The sequence below is a fragment of the Pan troglodytes genome, chromosome 9 (assembly GCF_028858775.2).
Source record: "Pan troglodytes isolate AG18354 chromosome 9, NHGRI_mPanTro3-v2.0_pri, whole genome shotgun sequence".
In the NCBI taxonomy this organism is placed as follows: Eukaryota; Metazoa; Chordata; class Mammalia; order Primates; family Hominidae; genus Pan; species Pan troglodytes.
Window position 1 is genome coordinate 16,665,222 of NC_072407.2, and position 25,148 is coordinate 16,690,369.

Consider the following 25,148-nt stretch of genomic DNA (forward strand, 5'->3'; position numbering starts at 1 on the left):
TATAGTTTAGCCTTTTCCATGCATTCAAAACATGCCTCTCAATGCTTAAGGTACAAACTTGGGTGGGGAAGTAGGGAGACGGAATTAGCAGTGATTGAAAAATTCTAATTTTGTGCCACTCCAGGAAAAAGTGTGCCCAAAAAAAGCCAACCCAGCATGAAATCATCATGCCATAAACACTGGGTTGAATTTAAATTGTTAACCTTCAAAAGGACGTTTTTCTTCCCTTTCTGAATCTGATTTGGTCATGTGCCATGACCCAGAAAGCCTCTCTACCTTAGATTTGTCTTTTGGTTTGGGGTGGGGGTTTTTTTTTAATTTATTTTTAGAAATTGGGATATCAGAACCTATCAAAATTTTGCCATGGGGAACAGGAGTTTTCTCCTCAAGCAGAAAAAAAATTCATAGTGTGGGGTGAGTTTGTGATCCCGAGAACTGAACCCTGGCCCCATGCAAAGTCAGGCAGTTAGCTTTCAGCATCCCCTGCTCCCCAGACTTTTCTCTGAGTCTCCCTTGAACAAGAGCAGCATAGTGCAAAGAGCAGAGGCTGCTAAGCCAACCCAACTTGAGTTCAAATACAGGCCCTGCCACTTACTCACCAGGTGAGTCCCTTAACCTCTCTGACCTCAGTTTCCCCACCCAGAGAGGTAGGAAAGATTTATTGTGGTCACAGCTGTGACTTCGTTCCCTTGCCCTCTGTAGCTGCTGTTCCATCTTTTCTCCAGCACAGCTGACCCGTACCTGCCAAGCCCATCCAGTCTCTAGGAGGTTCCTGCCCTCTGCCCAGCCATGGCTGACAGGAGTCTGGGGCACTGCCCGTCTAGATCACATTGTGTACATGGCTTAACAAGGACTAAGGGGCGTGGGCATTCCAGGCCGAGACTAGGGGCCAGAGATGTAAAGTGGCCTTTCCCAAGATGCCCTGTTTATGGCCTATTGAGACCCCATCAAGCAGCCTCTGTATCACCTCAGAGGCCAGTCTTGGTAGCTGAAGGGTCAACTGATCTATAGGGCACAACTTGGCCTTGGTTCTGTGAGGGATGGGAGGAGCCAGGCCTGTTGGGAAAGGAGAATTCCTCACTGTCCCACCGCCCACCACCCCTCCCCTATGCTGGGCTTGCCTGTGCCCACTATTTCACCTCTGGGAAAGAAGACGACAGAGCAGAGAGGAGCATGGCCTGGGAGAAACTCCCAAACCAGGGAGTGTGAAGTTTCAGATTATTGAACAATCTCTCGGATGCATGTTATGCTTTCTATGGTCCCTCTCTCTGCCACAAAGACATAAACATGGATGCAATGTCCTAATAATGACAACACAGTACAATTTATGGGACACTTTCCTATCTATTGATATCGATAGTAAACACATGAAGCCATGATTACACCCCCTAAAACCCCACAGCCCAAGGGTGAGGAAGGAGACTGTGCCCTTGGTTTATCCAGCACTTAACTCCAAGTTCATTATTCTTTCTAGTGCACTACTTGCAAGTGCTCACTTAGTGGGTGACAGGTGTGCTGATGGATAAACCAATATAATAATCATTATGAGAACCAAAAGTGTATTTGGAAAAAAGTGTTTTGAGCATTTACTACATACTAGGAATTATGCTAAAATATTTCTAGATATTAAATCATTTAATAATCACAACATCTGATTGAAGTATTTACCATAATTATCTTCATTTTAGAGATGAGAGACCTGGTGCCCAGAAAGGTTCATTAGCTTGCCCAAGGTCACTGTATGAGTTTTTTTTCACACTTCTGATAAAGACATACCCGAAACTGGGAATGAAAAATGGTTTAATTGGACTTACAGTTCCACATGGCCGAGGAGGCCTCAGAATCATGGCAGGAGGCAAAAGGCTCTTCTTACATGGTGGTGGCAGAGAAAATGAGGAAGAAGCAAAAGAGGAAATCCTGATAAACCCATCGGATCTCATGAGAATTATTCATTATCATGAGAATAGTATGGGAAAGACCAGTCCCCATGATTCAATTACCTCCCCCTGGGTCCCTCCCACAACACGTAGGAATTCTGGGAGATACAGTTCAAGTTGAGATTTGGGTAGGGACACAGCCAAACCATATCAGTCACACAGCAAAAAAATCACTCAGTGCAATTTAAACCTCAATGATGTGTCTTTAAAGCTTGTGCTCTTGATACTATGCTGCTTCTCTGCTATGAGTGTGGTTCCAGTTCCTGCACTCTTTGAGAAAACCTACCCTGGGTCAATGGCAGGTACATCTTGGTGGGTACTACAGGGTGGACAGGAGAGAGACAAAGCTGACCTGCCCACAGCAACCTAGGCAGTAAAATTCTGCATTGAGGGGTTGCTTGAGCTCACTCGTAAGAATTCTAAGATTTTCTGGTTGGAAATCTTCAGCCCCTGAGTCCAATATTCTTTAACTGCAGGCAATAATATGATTTTATTTAAGGCAAAAAGTGATCCTTTAGGCATCACTATGCCAGGCTTTGCATTACACCACTATATGGGTGTAACAGAGCGGGGGAAATGGGTGGTAATGTGGTAAAGTCTCAATAATTGGAGGCCGTGCAGAATAAAATGCCAATGGAAGGAGGCTTTTTGAGCTCCTCAACCAAGGGCAGGTGGGTGGCAGGCAGCATGGGGTGGGCTTCCAGCAGTGATGGAGTGTCCTTTCAGAGGACTGGCCTCTTATAAGGGACAAGAGAAGAGTCACACTATTTTCTTTCTCTTTTTCCTCCAGGGCTCTTTCCGGGAGGCATGGTAAGTCACATAAGATTGTCCTCTGGCACTGGTGGCTGCACTGGGGCTTTAGTTAATTCTGCAGCAGCTGGGGGGAACAGGCTCTCAGCTTGTCACCTGGATATATGTCTTCACCAGCCTGGGTGACATGGCCAATTGGGTTGGGAGGGACAGCTTACTGGCGGGAAGAAGACTACCTACACCTGCACAGTTGTCTTGAAAGTTATCAGGCCATTGACCTTGCCATTTACAAAGCACTTTTGTAGCTATTGATGTTCACAGTAAACACATGAAGCCACGATTACACCCCCTGGGACCCCACAGCCCAAGGGTGAAGGAGGAGATTATGATCTTGGTTTACCCAGCACTTAACTCCGAGTTTATTATTCTTGCCAGTGCACTACTTGCAAGTGCTTATTTAGTGGGTGATAGGTGTGCAGATGGATAAACAACAATCAAAAAGAACCAAAAGTGTCCTCAGAAAAAAATGTTTTGAGCATTTACTATGTCCTAGGAAGTATGCTAAAATATTTCTACGTATTAAATCATCTAATGCTCATAACATCCCACTGAAATATTTACTGTAATTATCCTCATTTTAGAGATGAGAGACCTGTAGCCCAGAAAGATTCATTAGCTTGCCCGAGGCGTCTGGATGGGTCCTGGGCATTTTCAGGGCAGTTTTGCTCTAATTGTCTCGTGGAAATAAAGGAAGACATGCATGAACACAAGGACTGTCCCCTCTCCCCACTCTGTCCTTCTAGAGACTGTCTTCTCTTTCTTCCCTCATCACAGCTCTTATCTCTTCCATTTATCACGACTGGGTTTGTTTGTTTATGAAGTCCATGAATGTTAGGGATCACCATCCCCTTCCTGGTAGTCTCAGATTTACCCACTGGTGCCAGAGTTGGAAAAGGCAGGCCTGAGGGCCTCGCACCCTCCCAGCCCCAGGTTCACCTTGGAGACCCTTCTCCTTTCCTGAGTCAGATCCCTTCCACTGTGTCACCTCTCGGTTCTGAGAACACGGAGGCTGCAGCAAGGAGAATCCCTGCAGGGAGCATGGCTTTGCTATTTTCTATGATCCTGATATTTACTGTGGGTAATATTTTGAAATATTTCAATCATGCTAAAAATTATTCACTTCAGGAGAACATGTCAGAGTTTACAGAGCACGCACATGCTTGTTCTCACACTTCATCTTCATGACAAACCTGAGGGAGGGTTATTTTTAAAATGACATTTTATAGAAGAGGAAACTAAGGCACAAAGAGTTGAAGTGGCCTAGATCACTTAAGAGGAAGAGCTCATATCCCATCCTGGAGCTCCCTGGCTCCCAGCCCTCTTCTCTGTGCCCTCTGCCAGCTTGTTTGTCATGGGTCTCCTGTTTTTGAAAATTGGGGGGTGAAGTTATTTAATATTTGGATAACATTCTCCCTCTACAGAGGTTCAGAAACACCTGAACAATAGCTAAGTTAGGATATAATGGAATACAATGAAGGGAAATGACTAATCCCGGGTCACACTACCTAAAAGAGCCCTGAGCCTGCCCCAATCCAATAATGTACACATGCACGGACACAGACACAGGCTCCCAGGGTGAGAATCACCCCAAATCTTAGCCCCAAATCACATTCCAGAGTTCCCAGCACAGTCTATACCCCAGAGGCTTCCCATCGGTAGTTGACCTTGTGACCTTGAGAGGCGCATGGCTCTGGGACCCAAGGTGGGCTTCCCTGCCAGGGATCGGCTCTTGTGCTCCACATTGTGTTTCCCTCTTTTTCAGAACGTGATGCCTTTGACACCTTGTTCGACCATGCCCCAGACAAGCTGAATGTGGTGAAAAAGGTGGGAAAGGGGTGCCTGGGATGGACAGAGGGAAGCGAGATGCAACAGAACATTGGGAAAACCCATCCCTGCAGCTTGCGAGCTTCCTGCCAGAACTGGTGGCATCACCTAACCTCTGCACACACAGGGCTTTCCCCCTTGCCATCCATGTACCTGTCTGTTCCTCACTGGATGTTGCACCTGGGCCTTTTCCCCTCCATCAGCATGAACAGCCTGTCTTCCTACCCAGGCTAACCCCAGCAATCTCAGCCTTCCCCACTCCTCACAGAATTCCCTGTCTCCCTGGCCTAGGCACCTGTGCCGAAGAAGGGACAGGAAGGAGAGATCCAGTGGAATCATTTTATTTCAGTTCCCCCACCCAGACACTGGCTCAGACACTCCACCTATCATTCTGCCTCTTGGGACCTCCTTGTTCCTTACACGCCCTGAGTTGTATGGGACTGCAAAGTAGAGCCTGTGGCCCTCCCTATGCACTCAACGGCCTTTGCAGAGAGAGCTCCTGGGCCCGGGGCTCTTGGCTGGGCCTGATCCCCTGCTTTCACCCTCACCCTTGCCCTCACGGGAGTCACGGAGCAGCCACAGGCTCCTGCACTAGTGCGAGTCCCCAGCTTAGGGCCTGCTTTGCTTCTCTTTTAGACACTCATCACTTTCGTGAACAAGCACCTGAATAAACTGAACCTGGAGGTCACAGAACTGGAAACCCAGGTGGGTGACAGACCCCAGCACAGCTAGAGGCAGGGCCCTGCCCTACAGCCCCTGTTCCAAGTGGCCCACCACACTTGGCCAGGAGGGCTTTCCCAGCTGAGGGGGATGAGGGCATGGGAATCTGTCCTACTCGGAGGGGTGGACTGAGTCTCTGTGGATTTTTTCCAACTTTTTATTATGAAAATTACAAGAATGAATACTCATATACCCTTCACTGGGATGCACCGATTGTTAATATTTGGCCACGCCTCTCTCTCTTTTTCTGCACCCCTAAATGCTTGAGCATATGTCTCTCAAGAACAAGCACATTCTCTTAGGTAACCACAACACAATTATCAAAGGCAGGCAGTTTTAACATAATACATTAATCTGTTTAGATTGAATCATATGAAATTGCTGACATTCGACTGTTTTTGTTTTTTGTTTTGTTTTGTTTTTTGAGATAGAGTTTCACTCTTGTTGCCCAGGCTGGAGTGCAGTGGCAAGATCTCGGCTCACTGCAACCTCTGCCTCCCAGGTTCAAGCGATTCTCCTGCCTCAGCCTGCCAGGTATCTGGGATTACAGGCATGCACCACCAAGCTCGGCTAATTTTTTGTATTTAGTAGAGACGGGGTTTCACCATGTTGGTCAGGCTGGTCTCAAACTCAGACCTCAGGTGATCCACCCACCTTGGCCTCCCAAAGTGCTGGGACTATAGGCATGAGCCACCGCGCCCAGCTGACTGTTCTTAACCTACTAAAATGGCAACATCATGTGGTTAGAAAAAACACTCTGTTCAGATTTTGCCAGTTGTCCAGTTTGCTCACATGCTGCATTTACTTGTCACATCTCTTTAGTCTCTTTTTAACGTAGAACAACTCCTCGGCCTTTCTTGTTGTGGTATTGACACTTTTTGAAGTGTTCAGGCCAGTTGGTTTATAGACTGTCTTTTCTGCACATATTAGATTCAGGTCATGCATTTTCATTAACAGCACGCCCCAAGTAAGGCTGTGTTCTTCCCGGGGCATCCCAGGGGGAGGCACTCTGTCCATTAGTCCCACTGCTAGTGATAACGTGGATTATTTGGTTAGGATGGTGTTCACCGGATTTCCCTATTATAAAGTTATTTTTCCTCTCTTTATACTTAACTAATCTTTATTGGGGAGATATTTTGAGCCTGATGAATCCTGTTTCCCCACCTCCTTTCATTCTTGCTGAGCTTCTGCCTTATACTTCTCTTTCAGTCATCTGGGTACCTCCTTTTATTTTAAAGACAAATGCCAGCCTGTTGCTGAGCTCCATTTGAGTGTGTCTAGACTGTGTGAAATGAGCTTCATGTACTCTTGTAGGAAATAAGGAATGTTCTAGAAAAGTGACGCTTCCTTGAGTGAGCTAGAATGGGCCCTGGAATGATCAGCTCCGTTTTCAAGGGCAGGGAGTGCTATGACAGGGGTCACTGCCAAGCACTTTGGGTCTCTACAGTTTTATCTACGATTCCTACCAAGTCAGTGCAAGCAGCCATGGGAGGTGAGGAGCAGTCTAAGCCTGGCACTCAGAGCTGTCAGTGACCCCAACCCTAACCCAAGGTCACCCCTGAGCTCACAGATTGGATTCTTTTACTCCTAACTCCTTCTCACCACAGCTTGAATGAAGCCCAGTTGCTCAGTTCCCACCAGAAGGGCCTTGATTTTGACAGACTCTGGGGTCTGCTCTCCCGTGTCCACCTAGGGTGAGTCATGCTCAGGCCGTTCCCACCTGAGTTGCAGGCCTGATGGATGGAAGCTGGGAGGAGCTACCCTTTTGTTTTTGAGACAGGGTCTTACTCCTGTCATGCAGGCTAGAGTGCAGTGGCACGATCACGGCTTACTGCATCCTCAACTTCCCAGGCTCAGGTGATCCTCCCACCCCAGTCTCCTGAGCAGCTGGGACTACAGGCATGCACCACCATACCCGGTTAATTTTTTTGTATTTTTAGTACAGACAGGGTTTCACCATGTTGCCCAGGCCAGTCTTGAACTCCTGAGCTCAAGCGATCCGCCTGCCTCAGCCTCCCAAAGTGCCGCGATTACAGGCATGAGCCACCGCACTCGGCCAGGAGCTGCCTTTAAGGCAAGCCCAAGCTCAGGGTCTTATGCCCTTAATGACGGCTGAGCCGCAGGCCGGCTAGCTGGCTACCTGGAAAGCTCTCTGAGCAGACTCTGGGCTCCTAAGGTGATTCCAAGAAATGTGGCCTTCTGTAAACCCCAGCAGCTATATACACTCATAAACATTTGGTGGCCCAGCCTCCTTTGAAAGGGTTCTAGAATGTCAGATGTGCATCTGACCTCTATGTCTTTGCTAGGCCATCCCCCCTACCTGGAACCCCTGCTCCCCCCAAGGTCCATCATCCCCGGCCTCCACAAGCCTGTCCTGAGCCCTCAGTGTATGCTCACTTCACCCAGCCCTGAGCAGAAGAGCAGCAGCCTCCGCACTTAGCTGAGGGACTCTCCTGTCCCTTGGGCCTGGTTTCCCAACCAATCTGGCCTCTTCTGCCTAGGAAGGGACCGAGCTGCAAGCCTCCTGCCAGGGCCCTCAGCACATAGTTCTGCTTTTGCCAGCAAGAGCAAGTAAGTCATGTCCTGATTGCTTTGTTGTTTTCCCAGACAGTAATAGCAATATTTAATATTTATTCAATGCTACATGCCTAGCAGTTTACAGGCCCTGTCTGCATATTTAACTGGCTTAGTCCTCACAATAACTCTGTGACGTAGATACTATTCTGTTACCATCCCTGTTTTACAGATAAGACATATGAGTACAGAGAAGTGACATAACTCGCCCAAGGCATATAGCTAGTAGGTGAGAGAGCTGGAATTTGCACCTGGGAGGCCTGGCCCCAGAGCCCACATTCATAACAGCTGCACTCTGCTGCTGTAATACTGGAGAGAGATGGGAGAAAGAATGCTCAGCCCTGTGTGACACTAGTCCTTTCTCTGTTCAGAAAGCACAGATCTCCCTAGGAACCTCATGCCATTCACCTTGGACATCACCTCCCCCTCCTCCCTCTGTCCCACTCTAGCCAATCCTGCTCATCCTCAGCTCTCCACTCAGGCTCTGTCCCCTCCAGAAGACTCCTCTGATGCCTTCAGTGCTTGTGGGCGACCTTTCTCAACCTCACTCAGGCCAGCGAGCTTCCTTCCATCAGAGCAGCTGTGCCTTGCCCCCACACCAGTTTCCCTATTAGACTGTGTACTCCTCCAGGACAGGAGCCACACTGACCACCCCCCACCCCCCACCCCCCGCCATGCTCTGGTCCCCATGCCTAGACCAGGAGTTGGTACACAGCCTCTGTTCAGTAAATGCTGGGTCAGCTGAGATCAGGGCCTGGGCTTGTGGCTCCTGTGCCAGCCAGACGTGGGGCAGAGCAGACCTCCTTGTCTCGGGCCACTGCCCCTACCCCCCAGCTAGCAGCCTGGCTGGGGTGGTAGGCTTCAGGTGGCATAGCACAGAAGTCGATGGGCCCCCTGGATGGGGATTGGCTGGGAGGCTCAGGGGCCAGTGCCATCACCTGGCTCTTCCTCCAGTTTGCAGATGGGGTGTACCTGGTGCTGCTCATGGGGCTCCTGGAGGGCTACTTTGTGCCCCTGCACAGCTTCTTCCTGACCCCGGACAGCTTTGAACAGAAGGTAAGGAGAAGGGACATCAAGGGAGGCCCCCTAGCCCACATCCCCTGACTCATGTGCCCACACCCATGCTGGGGCTATCCAGAAAAAAGGCAGAAGCTTCCCCTCTGCTCAACGTCTTCAGTGCCTGGAGGTGGGACCCATTATAAGAGCTGAGCTGGGAAGGAGCTACCTGCAGACCACTGGGCATCCCTGACTGCCTTTCCCTTCCCCTGAAGCCTGGCCCTGGTCCCCTGCCCTGTGTTCCTGTCAAGTGCCCCAGCCCAGCCTCCTCTCTCCCCAGAGATGACAAGGAAAGTGACTGTGAAGCTGGTCAGACCTGAGGCTCATGCTTAGCCTGGTTCCGATGGCCTCTCATAGGCTGCCACATCCTGCTCGCTACACAAAGGCATTTGGTCCACAGCAGAAAGCCTGCTCTGCCTGTTGAACATGTCCTGCCATCTGATTCTTCCAGACGTGTGCACTGACACCCCCAATTTGAAGTCCTGGCAGTTTACACAGGAACACAGTAGGATATGAAGGGAGTTTTGTGCTTCTCCAGGAGTGCTTCTCCCAACAGCAAGCTAGGATCAGCTAGCTCACCCTCCAGGTGGCCTGCCCATTTTGGTAGCCATATTTCTCCTTGAAATTAGTTCAGCCTCTGTCCCTCTGGCTACAGTGCTGGGCTCCTTCACTTCCCAGGGCCAGGTCCTGGGGCTCCTGGGTGTGCAATGGTACATGCTGTCTGCATCTCTCTTGCCAGGTCTTGAATGTCTCCTTTGCCTTTGAGCTCATGCAAGATGGAGGGTTGGAAAAGCCAAAACCGCGGCCAGAAGGTACTTTGTTCTTTCCTGGGTTTGTGACAACAGAGTGAGACCCTCTCCCTGCACATGAGTACTCAGATTTTGTAGCAGAGGGAAGCATTTTCTGAAGCCTTCATTGCTGGGGAAGGTGGGACTCGGTGCAGCTGCTCAGTCCCAGAGACCCTTTGTGAGCTGCCAGCTGCACAGCCAGGGGAAGAAAAGAATCTGAAATCCCACACATGCCATGCATGGGATCGCGGGGATCAGGGACCGAGCAGAACTGCTGCTGCAGGAACTGCCCTGTGCCCAATTTCCAGGTTTTCCTGTCCCTGCACAGGGTGCTGACCTGCCAAAGAGCTGTGTCCCCGCCAGTCGGGGTGAAGGTGCAGCGCAGACAGTTCTGGGCTGAGCAAAACTGCTTCTCTCCTTACAGATGCGGAGCTCTGCCTGCTCAGACTCTGTCTGAGGACAGGCCATGATTTGTGGGGTTTGGGTTGTAAATATAAGTCTGAGGGGAAATGCAGAAGGAACAAGTGCTTCTGCAGCCCTTGCATACTCGAGCTAAGAGTGCACACGTGCACTCGTGAGCAGAGGAGGCACACTTCTCTTAGTAGTCTTGGTACGGATGTTTGCTTTCTGCCCCTTACTGACTGAAGTATTCCATTTCACCAGAGCTGGCAGGTCACCACTGTGCTGCAGATAATCTCCTGCATATGTCCCCTGGGAACACTGAGAATGCCATCTGTGGCCCTTTTGCTCGCACTTTTCTGGTAGTTTATAGGCAAGTGGATGAGTAGGAATGGTGGGCTCTCATGCCCCCTTCCTGCCTCTGCTCTGAGCTCCTCTATCCAAACCCCCACCTAGTGGGGGCCATGCCCTGGTCTAGTGGGCTTGAGACCCTGTAGACCATGATATAACAAGAGGGGTAAGACCTTCCTGAACCTCAAGGCATGTGTAGCCAACCAGGGAAGAGAAAAGTTGCAGCCAGTTAGCAAAATGAAATGACAGTCATGGGAACTGTTACGAAAGAGGTACAAGGAAGAGTCTGTGAGGACTGAGGAGGTGATACCACTTCTGTCTTGGGGGAGGAACAGTTTGATGGAGACAGTGGGGCTCAACCATAAGGACCAGGTAGGGCTTTGGTATATGGAGACTGGGAGAGAAGTATGTGCATGCCACACAGAATGACAGCATGAGCAAAAGTCCCCCCTGGGGAAGAATGGGGACCCTGTCTCATGACTCCTTCCAGACTCGTTATCTATTGACTCTAGCCAACAAAGGTCAACTCCTGTTCTCATTTATTACCACCTTGTCCTAAGCCCCTGGTCAACTGAGACCTGGGGAGGGCCTCTAGTAAGGCTGGTGTCCCCCTGGGGCTCTCTCTTTGGCAAGGCCACTCCAGCCTTCCTAATGCCATTAGGAATGGACTCTTCTTGTTCTGTGGGCAGATGATGAGCACCCTGCTTCTGGGAGGACAGACACAGTGAGAAAGTTCTGACCATCATTTTGCTTCCACTTTCTTCAACCACTTAATATGAAACTTCCTGGTTACAGATTGGAAGTACTTCTGATATTTTAGAATTGGGATATTTCTTTCCCTTGGGACAGATAATTTTCCCAATATAAATCAATCTATAGGAATATTTTGGAATATAGGTATATTTTTATGCAATTATTAAGTTGCTGAATGTGAAACTAACAGACTGATGTGGATGGAAAAACACATGTTTTATTTGTTATGACACAGGGCATTATGCCCATGCTGCAAATTTCCAGTACGTAAAGGGGAATGGAAATAGCATTTTATGAAATTGTACTTTGAAAGAAGTGAATCCCAGCATTCCGTCTGGTTTTTATGCTTCTACCTGGAAAGTGAGATTTGGAAGTAAATGATGCAGACATTTCAAAGGGTGCCAATGTGGGTAATTCTTTGAGGGCATTTCAAAATCAAACTGGTTGTGGTGGAGGCATTTTTCATGGCAACATGTTTTTAAGGTCAGGAAAATGCATTCTCTGCTGTGCTGTTTAACACTCAAAGCTCTGTTGTGCCTTGAAATCCCCTAGAAACTGGGTTTGTATCTGAGATGACTTGCTGCCCAGGCTTCATGACTGTTTAGTGCCTGAGTTAGTGTAAGCCAAGGGTTAGCATCAAGTTCCTAACCGGTGGAGCAGTCGAAATAATGGCCAGGCATGGAAGCTCACACCTGTAATCCCAACACTTTGGGAGGCCAAGGTGGGCAGACGGCTTGAGCTCAGGAGTTTGAGACCAGCCTGGGCAACATAGTGAGACCCCACCTGTACAAAAAATACAAAAAAAATCAGCCAGGTGTAGTGGTGCATGCCTGTGGTCCCAGCTCCTCAGGAGGCTGAGGTGGAAGGGATCGCTTGAGCCTGCGAGGCGGAAGTTGCACCACTGCACTCCAGCCTGGGCAACAAAGTGAGACCCTGTCTCAAAGAAAAGAAAAGAAAAAAAAGGAAAGAAAAAGAAATATTGTCATGCAGCTGGCTGCTTTTTATTTAGGGCATTGTGCCACATGTCTTCAAATGCACATGTCCACCCTGTTATCACCTTTCAAGTAGACTCATCATCAATTATGGTTAAGACTCCAGAATAACAGGCAGGCAGGGACTCAGAAGACATCTAGTACCAGGCAGGATTGAAGTCTGTAGGACTAAATATCTAAAATTTAAGAAGTCTTATAGCTGGGACCAGATGGCAAGCAATGCTGAAAAACCAAGCAGGTGATGGCAGCTTAGTTCCAGGTGATCACTTCATTTGGGGAAGACTTGGTCAGTGGCTGATAACATGGAAAATGTTCAACTCCCCCATTCCCCTTGGAGATAGTGTACGGAAGCCAATGGTGACAAACATTTAAAACTCTAATCATACCAAGTGTTAGCAAGGATGTAGAGCAACAGAAACTGCTGGTGTTCTAAATTGCTAGAACCATTTTATTTTTATTCAGTCCCTATTTAGCTGAAAGTAGAAAACAGTTTGTTCTCATCTAACATAGTTGAAGATTTGTAATACGCTATAAAATAATGTGGTAGACACCCCCTGCCAAAATAATGTGGTCTCCACCCCTGGCCAAAAAAGTCCAGGTCCTAATCCTCAGTACCTGTTCATGTGTTATCTTACATGGCAAAAGGGACTTTGCAGATGTGATTAAATTTAGGGTCTTGAGATGATGACATTATCTAGGTGGTCCCAATGTCATCACAGGGGTCCTTATTATAAGTCGAAGTGGGAGGCAGGAGTGTGAGGGTGATGTAGCATAAGAAAGGCTCACCCAACCATTGCTGGCTTTGGGGATGGAAGAGGGCTATGAGCCAGAGAATGCAGGCAACCCCAGAGGGTTAGAACATGAGTAACTGCCTTATGGCCACCTAACTTATTCCATCCCCCACTTGGAAAGAACAAGTGTAAGGATCTCCATTTAGAGCCTCCAGAAAAAAATGCAGCTGTGCTGACACCGTGATTTTATCTCAGTGAGATGGATTTGGGGCTTTTGATTTCTAGAATTCAGAGATAATATATTTATGTTGTTTTTAGGCCACCAAATGTGTGCTAATTTACTACAGCAGTAATAGGAAGTTAGCACACTCCTTGACTTAGCAATTCCATTCATAGGTATGTATGTCCATACACCAGGAGACAAGCCCAAGAATACCCATGATAGCATAGGCTGCAGTGTACATCCCAGTAGACTAGCTACATAAATTGGAGCATATTCATATCATGGATTATAATACAACCATGACAATAAAAAAGACTGAACTGAGAAGTCAGGGGAGGAACTTGTAGTTACTGTAGCCTGAAGAGATCAGTGACTATTCTCTGCAAAAAAGCAAGTGTAAAACTGGACAAAAATCATCAAAACAATGATTTTGAAGCACTGAAAATCTACCAGAGGTAGACAACAAATCAAGAGCTTTATTTTATTTTATTTTTTTTTCTTGAGATGGAGTTTCGCTCTCCAGGCTGGAGTGCAATGGCATGGTCTCGGCTCACTGGAACCTTCCCCTCCCAGGTTCAAGAGATTCTCCTGCCTCAGCCTCCCAAGTAGCTGGGATTACAGGCTGCCACCACCACACCCAGCTAATTTTTGTACTTTTAGTAGAGACGGAGTTTCACCATGTTGGCCAGGCTGGTCTTGAACTCCTGATCTCAGGTGATCCGCCTGCCTCGGCTTCCCAAAGTGCTGGGATTACAGGCATGAGCCACCCTGCCCGGCCAAGAAGCTTTATCCTTGAACAATTATAGAATTATAGTTGGATAATTATAGCTATACCTCAGTAAAACTGTTAAAAAAAACAGACAGCTCATGTAACAACATAGATGAATCCTGTGAAATACAAAAAGAGGCAACATTCGAATCTACTGTTCAAGGGCACGTATGTTGATGCTAGGACTGGTAAGAAAAGCAAGGAAGTAATCATAAGTGTCAGCACAGTGGTTATATTTGGGGAATGAGAGAGGGAATGTAGAAGGGGGAGGGGATGCTTCTAGGGTACTGACCATGTTCTATTTTTGACAGGCAGGAGTTCATTTTCAAATATTTAAAACAGTACATATATGTTGCATGGTTTTTTTTCTGGATGTATGTCATATTTTAAAAAAATTTTTAATGACTTAAAAGTTTTTAAAAATAAATAAAGCAAATGGCAAACTCACCACCAGATAGGGCAGTAGGTCACCACGAAAAGGAGCATCTGTACAGCATGGATCCTGCCCCAGTGGGGAATAGAGAGCAGGTAGAGATGCGAGACAGGATGAGATAGAGGCGCGGGGAGGTCGGCTGGGGGCTAGAGCATAAGTAACCACCTAGTGGCCACCTAACTGATTCCAGCCCCCACCAGCTGCCAGCCCTGAGCCAGCAGGGGCCTCCCACCTTGGTCAAGGGGTTCAGAGACCGTGGGGGAAGGCTTCGGAGAAGGGCCTTCAGCAGTGCCTTGGGATGAAGGAAACTGTGGTGTCACAAATGGCCACAGAGGGCCTTGTCCCTTTGTGCAAAGACGGTTTCTGCTGGGAAGAGAGTTCCTCTCTTTCCTTTGGCCTCTGCATCCTTTAGAGATTCATGAACTCATTTTTGATGGTCCTCTCCTGATAGAAAGAGTCACTAATACCTCTGTGGGGGAGGAGCAAACAATGAGCCCTTTCCCCTTGGCCAGAAGCTGTTTTATCTCTAGAGCCACCTCTTCCTTGGCCCCAGGCTGTCAGACAGCCTCTGTTCTGGTGTATCTGACCAGAAGCCCCATAGTCCTGGCTGTCTGCCTCCAGAGAGGGGCCCTGGGCCAGCACACAGAGGCTATCAGAACTGAACTGAGTTGCTAATCACATAATTTATGAGAACAGGGCTTTGACGTGGCTCTGTTTATACAGCATGAAGTTACAATATATTCCCAGGAATCCACAGCCCTTCTCCTGGCTGAGATAGTCCAGTCTCCTTTTGGCCTACTAGTCTGCCTGGGACTACCTGGGGGCCCAGGTCTTGGCTTTCTTGATAAGAACAGGTGATAAGTGATAGGCAGTGTCCCTGACTGCTGTCTCCCCTATTCACCCGGCCCATCTGTTGGCATTAGTGGTGAAGGTGGTAAAGAAGCAACTCAGTTTTCCAAGGAGCAGGGCTTAGTCCATGTGAATGATGCAGGCATTGTGCAGTGCACAGACTGCACGGCTATACACAGCAGCTCTGCTAATGGGCAAAGATGGGAAAACAGAAAGAAAACTACCATTTAGGGGACCGTTAATATATTCTGGGTGTTTTTCATAAAGGTATTGCCCAATTTTACCAGTGAGAAAACTGATTCAGAGAATTTAAGTGACTGCCAGGGTCACACAGCTGGAGTGGAGATGGACTGCAAACTTCTGTGAACATAAAAATGTCACTTAGTAACCACTAAAATGGCCAGTTTAAAACATTCTCCCATATTGGACATTTTCTTTTTCTAGCAACCTCAGAACTCACCCACCTTTCAAAAGGGAAAACAAATCCCCGTGCCTCTATCAGTATCTGTCCTTCACCAGGCCCCCAAATTCCTCCTTTGTGACCCGTGCTCATGCCTCCACTTCTGATCTGCCCATGCTGTTATTAACATTTTACCTCCACCTGCTCTTGGCCTTGCTCTCTCCCAAGTCACCTGCTGGGCCTATGTTCCCTGGGAACTCTTTTCAGTCCTTAACCTCCTCGCCCTCTTGGGAGCACGTGGCCCTCTTGTCCGCCCTCTCTGGAATTTTTTTCCTTGGCTTCCAAGACACTGGGCAACCATTCATTCATGGATCTGTTAATATCCTTGGAGGGTCCATGCTCTCTGTGTTCAAGGAACCTACAGTCCAGGACAGAGGGAGATGTTAATCAATAAGCATACAAGTCACTGATTTACACCTGGAGTGAGTACTATGAAGGAAGCATGTGGGAGCTTTCAGAACATAAAACAGGACCCCTGCGCCCAGGCCGGGGTCAGGAAGGCCTCCCTCCAGGAGCCTGTGCTTTGAGCTGAGGTCTGCAGGAGGACCTAGAGCCAGCTATTTGGGAAGAGTGATCTAGATGTTGTAACAGCATGGGCGGAGGCCAAGCATGGCCCATGGGGAGGGTAGTGAAAGGAAGCCACAGTGACTGTGATACATAGTGAGGGAGGCAGTGTGGTACCAAATGAGAGTGGGAAGGTAGGCAGGTCGGGTCAGGTTACGCCTTACAAAGCCACAATTTAGGATTTTGGACCTTCTAAGGGAAATAGTTGTATGGCCATACAAGCTGTGAGCTACACAGCTCCAAGGGGCTCTGTTTACCTTGCAGTCCATGACAGTGGTGCCCTGGAAGTGTGAATGATGTGCCTTGGAGTTGTGCAGTGCACATCCTGCACAGCCATGCCTGGAGGCCTATCATAGTCTGGCTCCAGTAGGTAGAATGGTTTGGAAAGGGTAAGGGGAGCTTATTAGGAGCCTGTTGCAGTAGCTCCAGGCCCACTTTACCTTCCCCTTTACACCCACTCCCTTGGCAAGCTCACCTTTGCCCCTCTCTGCCTTTCTAGCAGTTCCTCCCTGGAGTAACTTCCTGGTATTTGACTTGAGTGGAATTTAAGAAACACTCAACACCAAGCAGTCAGGGGAGGACAGGAATCGGCCTGGAGGGCATGGGATTCCATCTGGCAGAAGGTGATTCAGGGTGGGACTCCTGGCTCAGCATTAGCAAGGCAAGGTAGCAGGGCTCAGCCTCAAGCTGGGCCCCAGTTAGAGGTTCAGATATGTGATGAAGCACCATGGGAGCAGAAACAGAATCTGGGAGCTCCATGCCACTCCAGGCCTCTCCATGGGTCTCTGGAAGCCCCTGGTCTATCAGTAGGAGACCTTGGGCCCAGCCAGGGTGGAGCAGGGTTGGTCTATAACCAGGATAAGGCCTGGAGGGAGCAGGCAGGAGGGGCCCTGGGGTGGGGGGAACCTAAGGAGGTTCCCCCAAGCCCTGGGCCCTAGGCCTGGAGCTTGGGGCCTGAGCATGCCAGGCTGTGGCACTTCCAGTTGCAAGAATCCCAAGGCTAAATACAGAGTGATATAACGGACTTTAGAGACTGAGAATGGCACAGGCAGGAGCGGGCACAGGGATAAAGGAACTAATACATGTTAGGTACAATGTGCAGTACTTGGGTGATGGGCACACTAAAATCTCAGAATTCACTGCTATATAATTCATTCGTGTAACAGAAAACCACTGTACCCCAAAAGCTATTGAAATAAAAAATAAAATCTTTTTTTTAAAAGTCCCAAGGCTAAGACCTGGGAGCCCCTGGCTCCCCACTCTGCCTACTCTTGAAGGATCCCTGTGGGTATTGACCAGAGCATTGCTAGAATCCTGACACCTTCCCCCACCCCTTCTTTCCCAGTGGCTTGGTGTAATTTCTCCCATCTTTGAATCCCAGGGCATTTATTACCTTCTCTTAATCACCTACTTCATCTGACCTCCCATACGGTTGTTTTTTAATCATTTTTATTGTGAAAAATATCACATATACAGAAAGGTGCATGAAACATAAATGTACAGGTTAGTGAACTTTTACCAAGCGAGCCACCACGCAGCCACCACCCAGGACAAAGAAAAAAGTAATGCTGGCTCCCAAGAGCTCCCTTCAACTTGCCCTGCATCCTTTTTGAACATAACCTCTCCCTTCTCCCTAAAGGTAACCACTATTCTGAGTCCAGTCATCAAGGTTTTGCTTTGTTTTTGCTTTTCTTTATAATTTTATTACCTAAGTATGCATTCCTCAATAGTAGACAGAGTTCCATTTTTTTGTTTGTTTTCTCTTCTCCCACTCTTCAAAGGTTGGCTTTCTAGGAGAGTGACAGCAGAGGGACAAGAGCAGAGAGGGGGTCTTGTTGGGGGAGGGAGGAAGGTAGAGGAGCCAGCAGAGGGTTAGAGGAACAGCCAGAGAAAGTGGTGACCAGTAAATAGATGGATGAAGGGAGCAAGGGCTAAGCACAGTGTGTCAGTGAGTCATAGCTAGCCTGCCAGCTGCCAGTTTCCAGCCTCTAGCCTACAAAATCATGCAAGCTCTGTAACTTGGAATTCAAGGCCTTTCGGGATCCAGCCCCATACACCCCAACCTCTCTAGCCATGGTAGCCTATTGGGAATTCTCCAGCATAGCTGGGTTTAGTAAGATACACTAAACTTTCCACATGGAATTCTTTGCCCACTTCTGTACCTGGAAAGCTCCTATTGCACAGGAAGGAAGGCAAAGAGGGAGGATGGGAAGATCCGGGGGGACGGAAGAAGGGAGGAATAGAGGGAGGGAAGGAGGATGGGAGGATCAGAGGAAAGGAGGGAGGATGGGAGGATTAGAGGGAGGATGGGAGGATTAGAGGGAGGGAGGGAGGAAGTGAGCGAGAGAGGGAATGGTAGCATAGAAGCTGAGGAACCTCCAGCTGAAGTTCTAGCACCTCAAACCCTTCTGCCGTGCTGTATTCTTAATCGGAACCTGTCTGTCCCCCATGACGCCTATTTCCTGAGTACTCCTTGCAAGTCCCCCTTCTCTGCTAGGCACGCTTCTGTGAGGCAGCTTGAGTCCTAACGCACCCCCTGGTCTTCCACTGTAGCCCCAGGCCTTCCCCTCCTTTCCACCACCCATGGTTGGTTCTATGATGGAGATTGGAGGCAGTGGGCAAAGAGCCCCTGGGACAGGTGGCGATAGTGGGGAGGGTCAGGCCTTCTTATCTGGAGATGCTGTGCCCCAGCACCTCTACCCTCACTGCCCCCTGCTCTGAATTCTCGCTGCCCACTCTACCCATCCGTCCCGAACATGCTGGGTACATGGGATTGGGTGGTGGGTGGAAGGGAGAGGCAGTGTATGCCAGCTTTGGAACATGTGGCCCCATGGAAACAATTGGTGTTTTTTGTTTTCTACGCAGACATAGTCAACTGTGACCTGAAATCTACACTACGAGTGTTGTACAACCTCTTCACCAAGTACCGCAACGTGGAGTGAGGGGCTGCCCTGGGCCCCCCACTGCCCAAGAGTTCTTGCCGTTGGCGTACTGGACCCTCCTCCGAACTGCCTTACCCTGCTTATTCCTGTCTCTTGCACTGTGCTCTCCCACAAGTCCAGCTGCAACCCAGAGATAGTGGAAACTGAAATTAGGAAGGAAATCATCAATAACTCGGTGGGCTGACCCATCCCTCCCAGGCGCTGGGGACCAACCTAGCAATGAAGGTTGGGAAGGTTGTTCCCATCCCGGTGCCAGGTCCAGATTTCCCTCCATGATTTGGGAACCAGCTTAGGCAAAAGAGTCCCCACAAGATGAAAATAAAGATCCTAGTTACCATTCAAAAGATGCTAACTGTGTGTCAGGCCCCACACTAAGTGCTCTGCTCTGATATATATACTCAAGGCCATTAATCTTCAGGACTCCCATTGAAGTAGGTGTTTCATTCCCCTTTTACAGATGAGGAAACTAAGGCTTGGAGGTTAAATGACTTGCCAGAAGTTGGAAATTTTTTCCTCTTTGAACATAACCTCTCCCTTCTCCCTAAAGGTAACCACTATTCTGAGTCCAATCATCAAGGTTTTGCTTTTCTTTTTAGCTAAGTATGCATTCCTCAATAGTAGACAGTACAACATGTTTATAACAAGCCAATTATGTTCTTGGCATGTTCTAAAGTTGTGTATGTGTGTGCACATATGAGCACGTGCACATGTACACCTGAGCCAAAAACACGAGAACCCACTGATCTCACCACTGGGGCAAGCTAGGTCAGAGCTTAGTGATTCACACTGAAATTGGCAAATTGGATTTAACCCAATTAATAGTGTGTGTGTGGCAGGAGTCATGTCCCTCACATCCTTTGTACAAATGAAAATTACTCTTAATTCCTTCAGATTTATAATAACTCTGTACTTTGGTTTCAGGGTGACATTTGGGAAGGATTCTGTTTAGAATTAATGGAGTGGCACATTTTGCAGCCTTTTTGCTTGATTGCATGTAATGGAAATGCCCTATATTTTCCTGCAAAATAAGTACTAAATTCATTATCGTTAAGCAAATGTACAATATGCTCAGGCACCGCAGAGAGCTGGGCACGGGCCCATGTGAGCATCACTTTGGAAGTAGGGCTCTTCAACAGGGACCCTTGAACTTTAAAGAAAGGAACTTCTTTTTGCCTTCTAATTGATCATTTAGACTATTCTGGCTAAGTCTGCCCACATGTAATTACCGGCTAATTCAGGCGAGGAAAAATGTAAGTCATTTAGACCAAAGCCAAGCAGTTTCTTTGCGTGGGTTACTCAAGGGCTTGTGGTTACTTGTATCCCCTCTATGTGAACTTGACTTTGAAAGACAGAGCTCTAGTGTGCCAGCCTGCTAGGTCCTGTAAGAATAGGGAAGGGCGGAGGGGGGTGGGCAGTGACTAGGGGACGAGAAGCATGGGGAAAATATTTGCACTCTAAACATATAGAGATAGAGGTGGGGCTTGTGGTACTTAACACTTGTAGCCATCAACTGACTGAGACCTTGGGCTAAATAATCAATTGTGCTGATATTACATCTCGTTATGGAATGCTCCTAAATATGCCAGGTAGACACCAGCCCAAGTACCCTCCTCCAGAAGTCTGTGACTACCTTGTCACTACTTTAGGCCCATTCCACAAAGCCCATCTCTGGTTTGAGAAATTCATTTTGATCTGTATCTACACCACCCGAAGTTAGGCCTCCTCTAGTGTCCAAAACATTCCTTTCAGCCTTTTTATTTCTTACTGTACTGTCTCTTACTGTACTATCTATCTGCAGTAATTGAGGACCCATAAAATTTAGATAACTACATGTCTTTGCTCTTAGAATTGTCACTCAGCATAATGAGCATTTAACATACAAAGGCAATGTACTGTTTTGTGTTGATCTATGTAAAAGAATACAATTCTTTTTTACATAATTAGTGAAATTTTATTTTTTATTAGGAAACACTAAATAGTGTAATATTTCTTTTGCTTTTAAAAAAATTCCTGGTAGCAAATCAAGATAAATAATTGCTTCATTTTCTTGAGCAATACTGGAGCAGGATGAAGTAAGAGGAGTGCATTCATTTAAACATGCTTTGCTTTATGAATTTTGTCTCTTTTTTGGTCTTTTTCTCTTATATTCAAGTTACAAATGTACAAGTGTCCTTATTAAGAGTGCTCCTTTTCTATTTTACATATATACAGTATGAAAATACATTGGAACACTAGGAAAGTTTTTAAATAACAGTTCTAATTTATCAGAAAATTGTGTTTTGGGATTGAGTTCTTTGTCTCAGCCCAGAATCCCAGGTCCTGGGCCTGGTTTTCTAATGCTGTCATCTCATTTCGATATTTTACTTTAGAATCTGGAATCTCCTACTTAATATATGACCATGACTTTGAAAGGCAAAAGAGGAATCCACAATAAATAAAACAAACTTAATCATCTTTAAAAAAAAGAAAAAAGAAACCAAAATGAGAATCAACACTTTATAGGCTCACTGGGTTTTCTTTTCTTTTCTGTTAATTTGAACTCAGTTATTTTTCATGCTTAATACATACATGGTGCAAAATTTTAAAAGCGCAAATAGGTATCTAGCAGAAAACCTAAGCCTCCCTCTCTCCTCCGGCACCCATTACCTCTCCCTGGAGGCAACTGTTTTGATCCATTTCTTACACACACTGCCAGAGATACTCTAGGCATGTAAAGCACAAACATACATATAAAATCTGCGGGCTTCAAAAAATATAAGTAGGATGTCATCTATACTGTCATACACTTTGTTTTTTATCACTTAATGTTATATCTTGGATATTGTATTACCCTGGGTATTAAAAAGAACTCCTTTCACATTTTAAAATAACAATCTGAGCACTTCATAAATCCAAATGCGTATCTCCAGTCTGCTTGAGCTAGGAAAGGAAAAAAGCCCTAGCCGAAGGGGAAAGGCTGCCTAGACAATGATTTCAAAAGTAGAGTCTAAAACCTATGGGGTGCAGGACCAGAGGCTGGGGCGCATTATCAGAGGCATCCTCATGTGCCTCGAACCGAACGTTTTTAAGTCCTCTTTTGGAACCTTATGGTGAATTGTATGCAGATTGATGAAGGTTTCATTTTTATATATTACCAGGACTACGAATTTGTAATCCACTAAGCATCACAAAGGTTACTACATACGCTATAATACTGTGCTATAAAGTCTAGCTGCCAGCAATGCAGTGCTCGCCTGCTATATTAGAAGGCTCCAGTTTCACATGTGCAGGCACAGAGATGACATTTCCCGATCTGGGAGAAGGTTTCTTTATCAGCACATCATCAGTGTTGCCTCGAGTTGGTTGCAATTTTCAATTGCTGCTATTGGTACTTTTTAATTATGAATTACTGTTAGCTTGCATTATCATCAGTTTGTTTTGTTGTGGGTTGCTTGGTTAACCCTACAGAGTATACTTGAAGCTTATTTGCATCAACAGTATTCTGGAGCTGTAATTTTTCAATAACTAGACTCTGAGACATGTATACATTGTGGTTCAAATAGGAATCATCCATAGTCCAGTGCTAGAACAAATGTATACATAATCCACTCCCCACAAATTATCACTCATTTATTTTTCCACTGGAAAATAAGACTAGATGGAGTCGGTAGGTGAAACAGTTTTGCCGTGCCTAAGTGGAGGCTGATCAAAACTAATTTGAGATCCGCTGCCTTTAATAGAGCTCCACCTCAGGAATCTTACCTTTATAATACATCCTAGATAGGCAAGAGGGATATGTCCTGAAATCTTCACTAATTCCAAGATTGTGTGTCATTTCCCCCGAAAATTTGCTTAACTCTATTGGAAAATCCAAGAGAATTGCTGCAGCTGCTGGAAACAAGAGAGCTGCATTAAGCTGCAAGGCCAGGTAGGGTAGGTAGACTGACTCACCACCTATGGGACCTGCCTCCACACATCAGCTTCCCAAATACTTGCAGATTTGGGTCTTACCAAAAGACAAGTCAGTATGAGTTACTCACAATCCTAACTACAAAGGCTACATTTACGAATAGCAGAGTTTCGATTGTTTTTTTTACTCTCTGCTCCCTGAAAACTATAACCCCAGGCTAGCTCCAAACTCTGCTTATAGCCCATGCTTTACTACAGTGGTGGTTGCATATGTGAACGTGTGCATGCATGTTCACGTGTTCACGACAACAGCAATGCAGCCATGAGGGTGCTGCCCCCAAACCAAGCCTGATGACCTTGAGAACCTCAGGCTTCCCAGTAGGATCCTGCAAGAAAGCATCTCTTAAAAATAAATTCTACAGGATATTAGTAAATGTGAGATGAAAAAAAAAAAGTCACGTTTAAATATGTTTAGGAAACATGAGGTGAAGAAAGTTAGCTTACTGAGGCTTTTTGTTTTCTAGTTGGAGCCCACCTCAGAGTCCCCTACATAATGCATATTAGGACTTTCTAAGGAAAGACGGGGTACGATGGGTCCCAATCTTGTTTGATCACAGGACGTATCTGTCCCCTGAGAAATTTCTAGGATGAGTACTCTGAACTCAGGATTTCATTTAGTCATATATTCGGCAAGTACGTGTTGAGTGCAGCATGTCCCAGGGTGAGTGAGAGCTTATAGCTAGCAGGGGAGACAGATGAAAAATAGCTATGAATCGACGTTAGTTACAAATTGTGACTGTCGCGATGGAGAAGTACTAAAATCTATGAAAGAGGTCTAATGTAGATTTAAGGTCATGAGAAGTCTCCGGCGAAGTGGCATTTTAAAGTAATCCCTCAGTCGTGGAGCTACTCCAGTGAGAAGCCTGCCACTCCAGGGCGCACCACGGAGGAGGATCCCCAGACAAGAAGACCTGGCTCCCCAGAGGAGTGCGGAAAGCCAGCATGGCTAGAGGATACAGAGTGAGGGAGAAGACGGATCCGATCGCAGGCATCGGGAGTGCTGATTTTTCTCATTTGAAAAATAGGTTGCCATTTACCTTTTTTAATGTCCCACTGTGTAGGAAAACTCTGGGGAAAGCTACGTCAGCAATACGGAGTCTGGGATTGCCTTTCTCATGTCATACCATGGTCCTGGCTGGGGAGCGGAGGAGACCAGGAGAGGAGATCAGACCTCTGCCCACCCCAACACCAGTCTGGTCTTAGCAACCTCTGGGCATCCCATAGCTCCTCCTAACCTGCTGCTGCTGATGGACAGGAACTCCTGGACTACCCCCAGCCTCTCCACAATGTGTCCTGAGAAGAGCTAGGGGAACTGGACAGAGTGGACGAGGCTGCATGTGTGGAGGGAATGAAATAAGGGGCCTACCAGGCCAGAACGCTGATCCATGGAGACCAGTGCTTCCAGCCCTCTCACCTCGGAGGAGGACTCCTGTTTTACCAACGGCAGGAGCAGGAATCCCACCATTCAGCCTGTGGGCTTGACAAACTATAAGCAAGCCTCCTGGATGTGGAATAATACGTTTTCAAAATTCATACTAATCAGCACGAACTATAACTGCTCCAATGCCCACCACATTATATAAAATCTACCAAAAGGGGGTCACTTAATGCTCCACAATGTTGGGTGAAACAACTTTCATATGAAAGTACAGTTGATCCTTGAATGATATGGGCACCGACCCCTGAGCAGCTGAAAATTTGCATGTAACTTGACTCCCCCAAAACGTAACTATAATACTAATAGCCTTACTGAACACGGTCAATTAACACATAGCTAGTATGTTATGTGCATTATATACTATATCCTTACCATACGGTAAGCTAGAGAAAAAAATGTTACTAAGAAAAACATAAGCAAGAGAAAATATATTTACTATTCATTAAGTGAAAGCAGGTCATCATAAAGTCCTCATCCTCATGGTCATCACATTGAGTACGCTGAGGAGGAGGAGGAGGAGGAGGGGTTGGTCTTGCTGTCTGAGGGGTGGCAGAGGCAGAAAAAAAATCCATGGGCCGAGCACGGTG

General features: G+C 47.0%; 1 protein-coding gene across 1 annotated transcript in view; it reads left to right on the forward strand.

The window, feature by feature from the left end:
* Positions 1-21,289, forward strand: part of PARVA (parvin alpha) — a 153,216-nt gene extending 131,927 nt beyond the window's left edge. Inside the window, exons 8-13 of the mRNA XM_009459955.5 lie at positions 2,728-2,747; positions 4,510-4,571; positions 5,208-5,276; positions 8,820-8,921; positions 9,661-9,733; positions 19,099-21,289. Coding sequence (XP_009458230.4) covers positions 2,728-2,747; positions 4,510-4,571; positions 5,208-5,276; positions 8,820-8,921; positions 9,661-9,733; positions 19,099-19,175 — 403 coding nt within the window. The 3' untranslated portion in view covers positions 19,176-21,289. The remainder of the gene's footprint in view (positions 1-2,727; positions 2,748-4,509; positions 4,572-5,207; positions 5,277-8,819; positions 8,922-9,660; positions 9,734-19,098) is intronic.
* Positions 21,290-25,148: the final 3,859 nt, after the last annotated feature.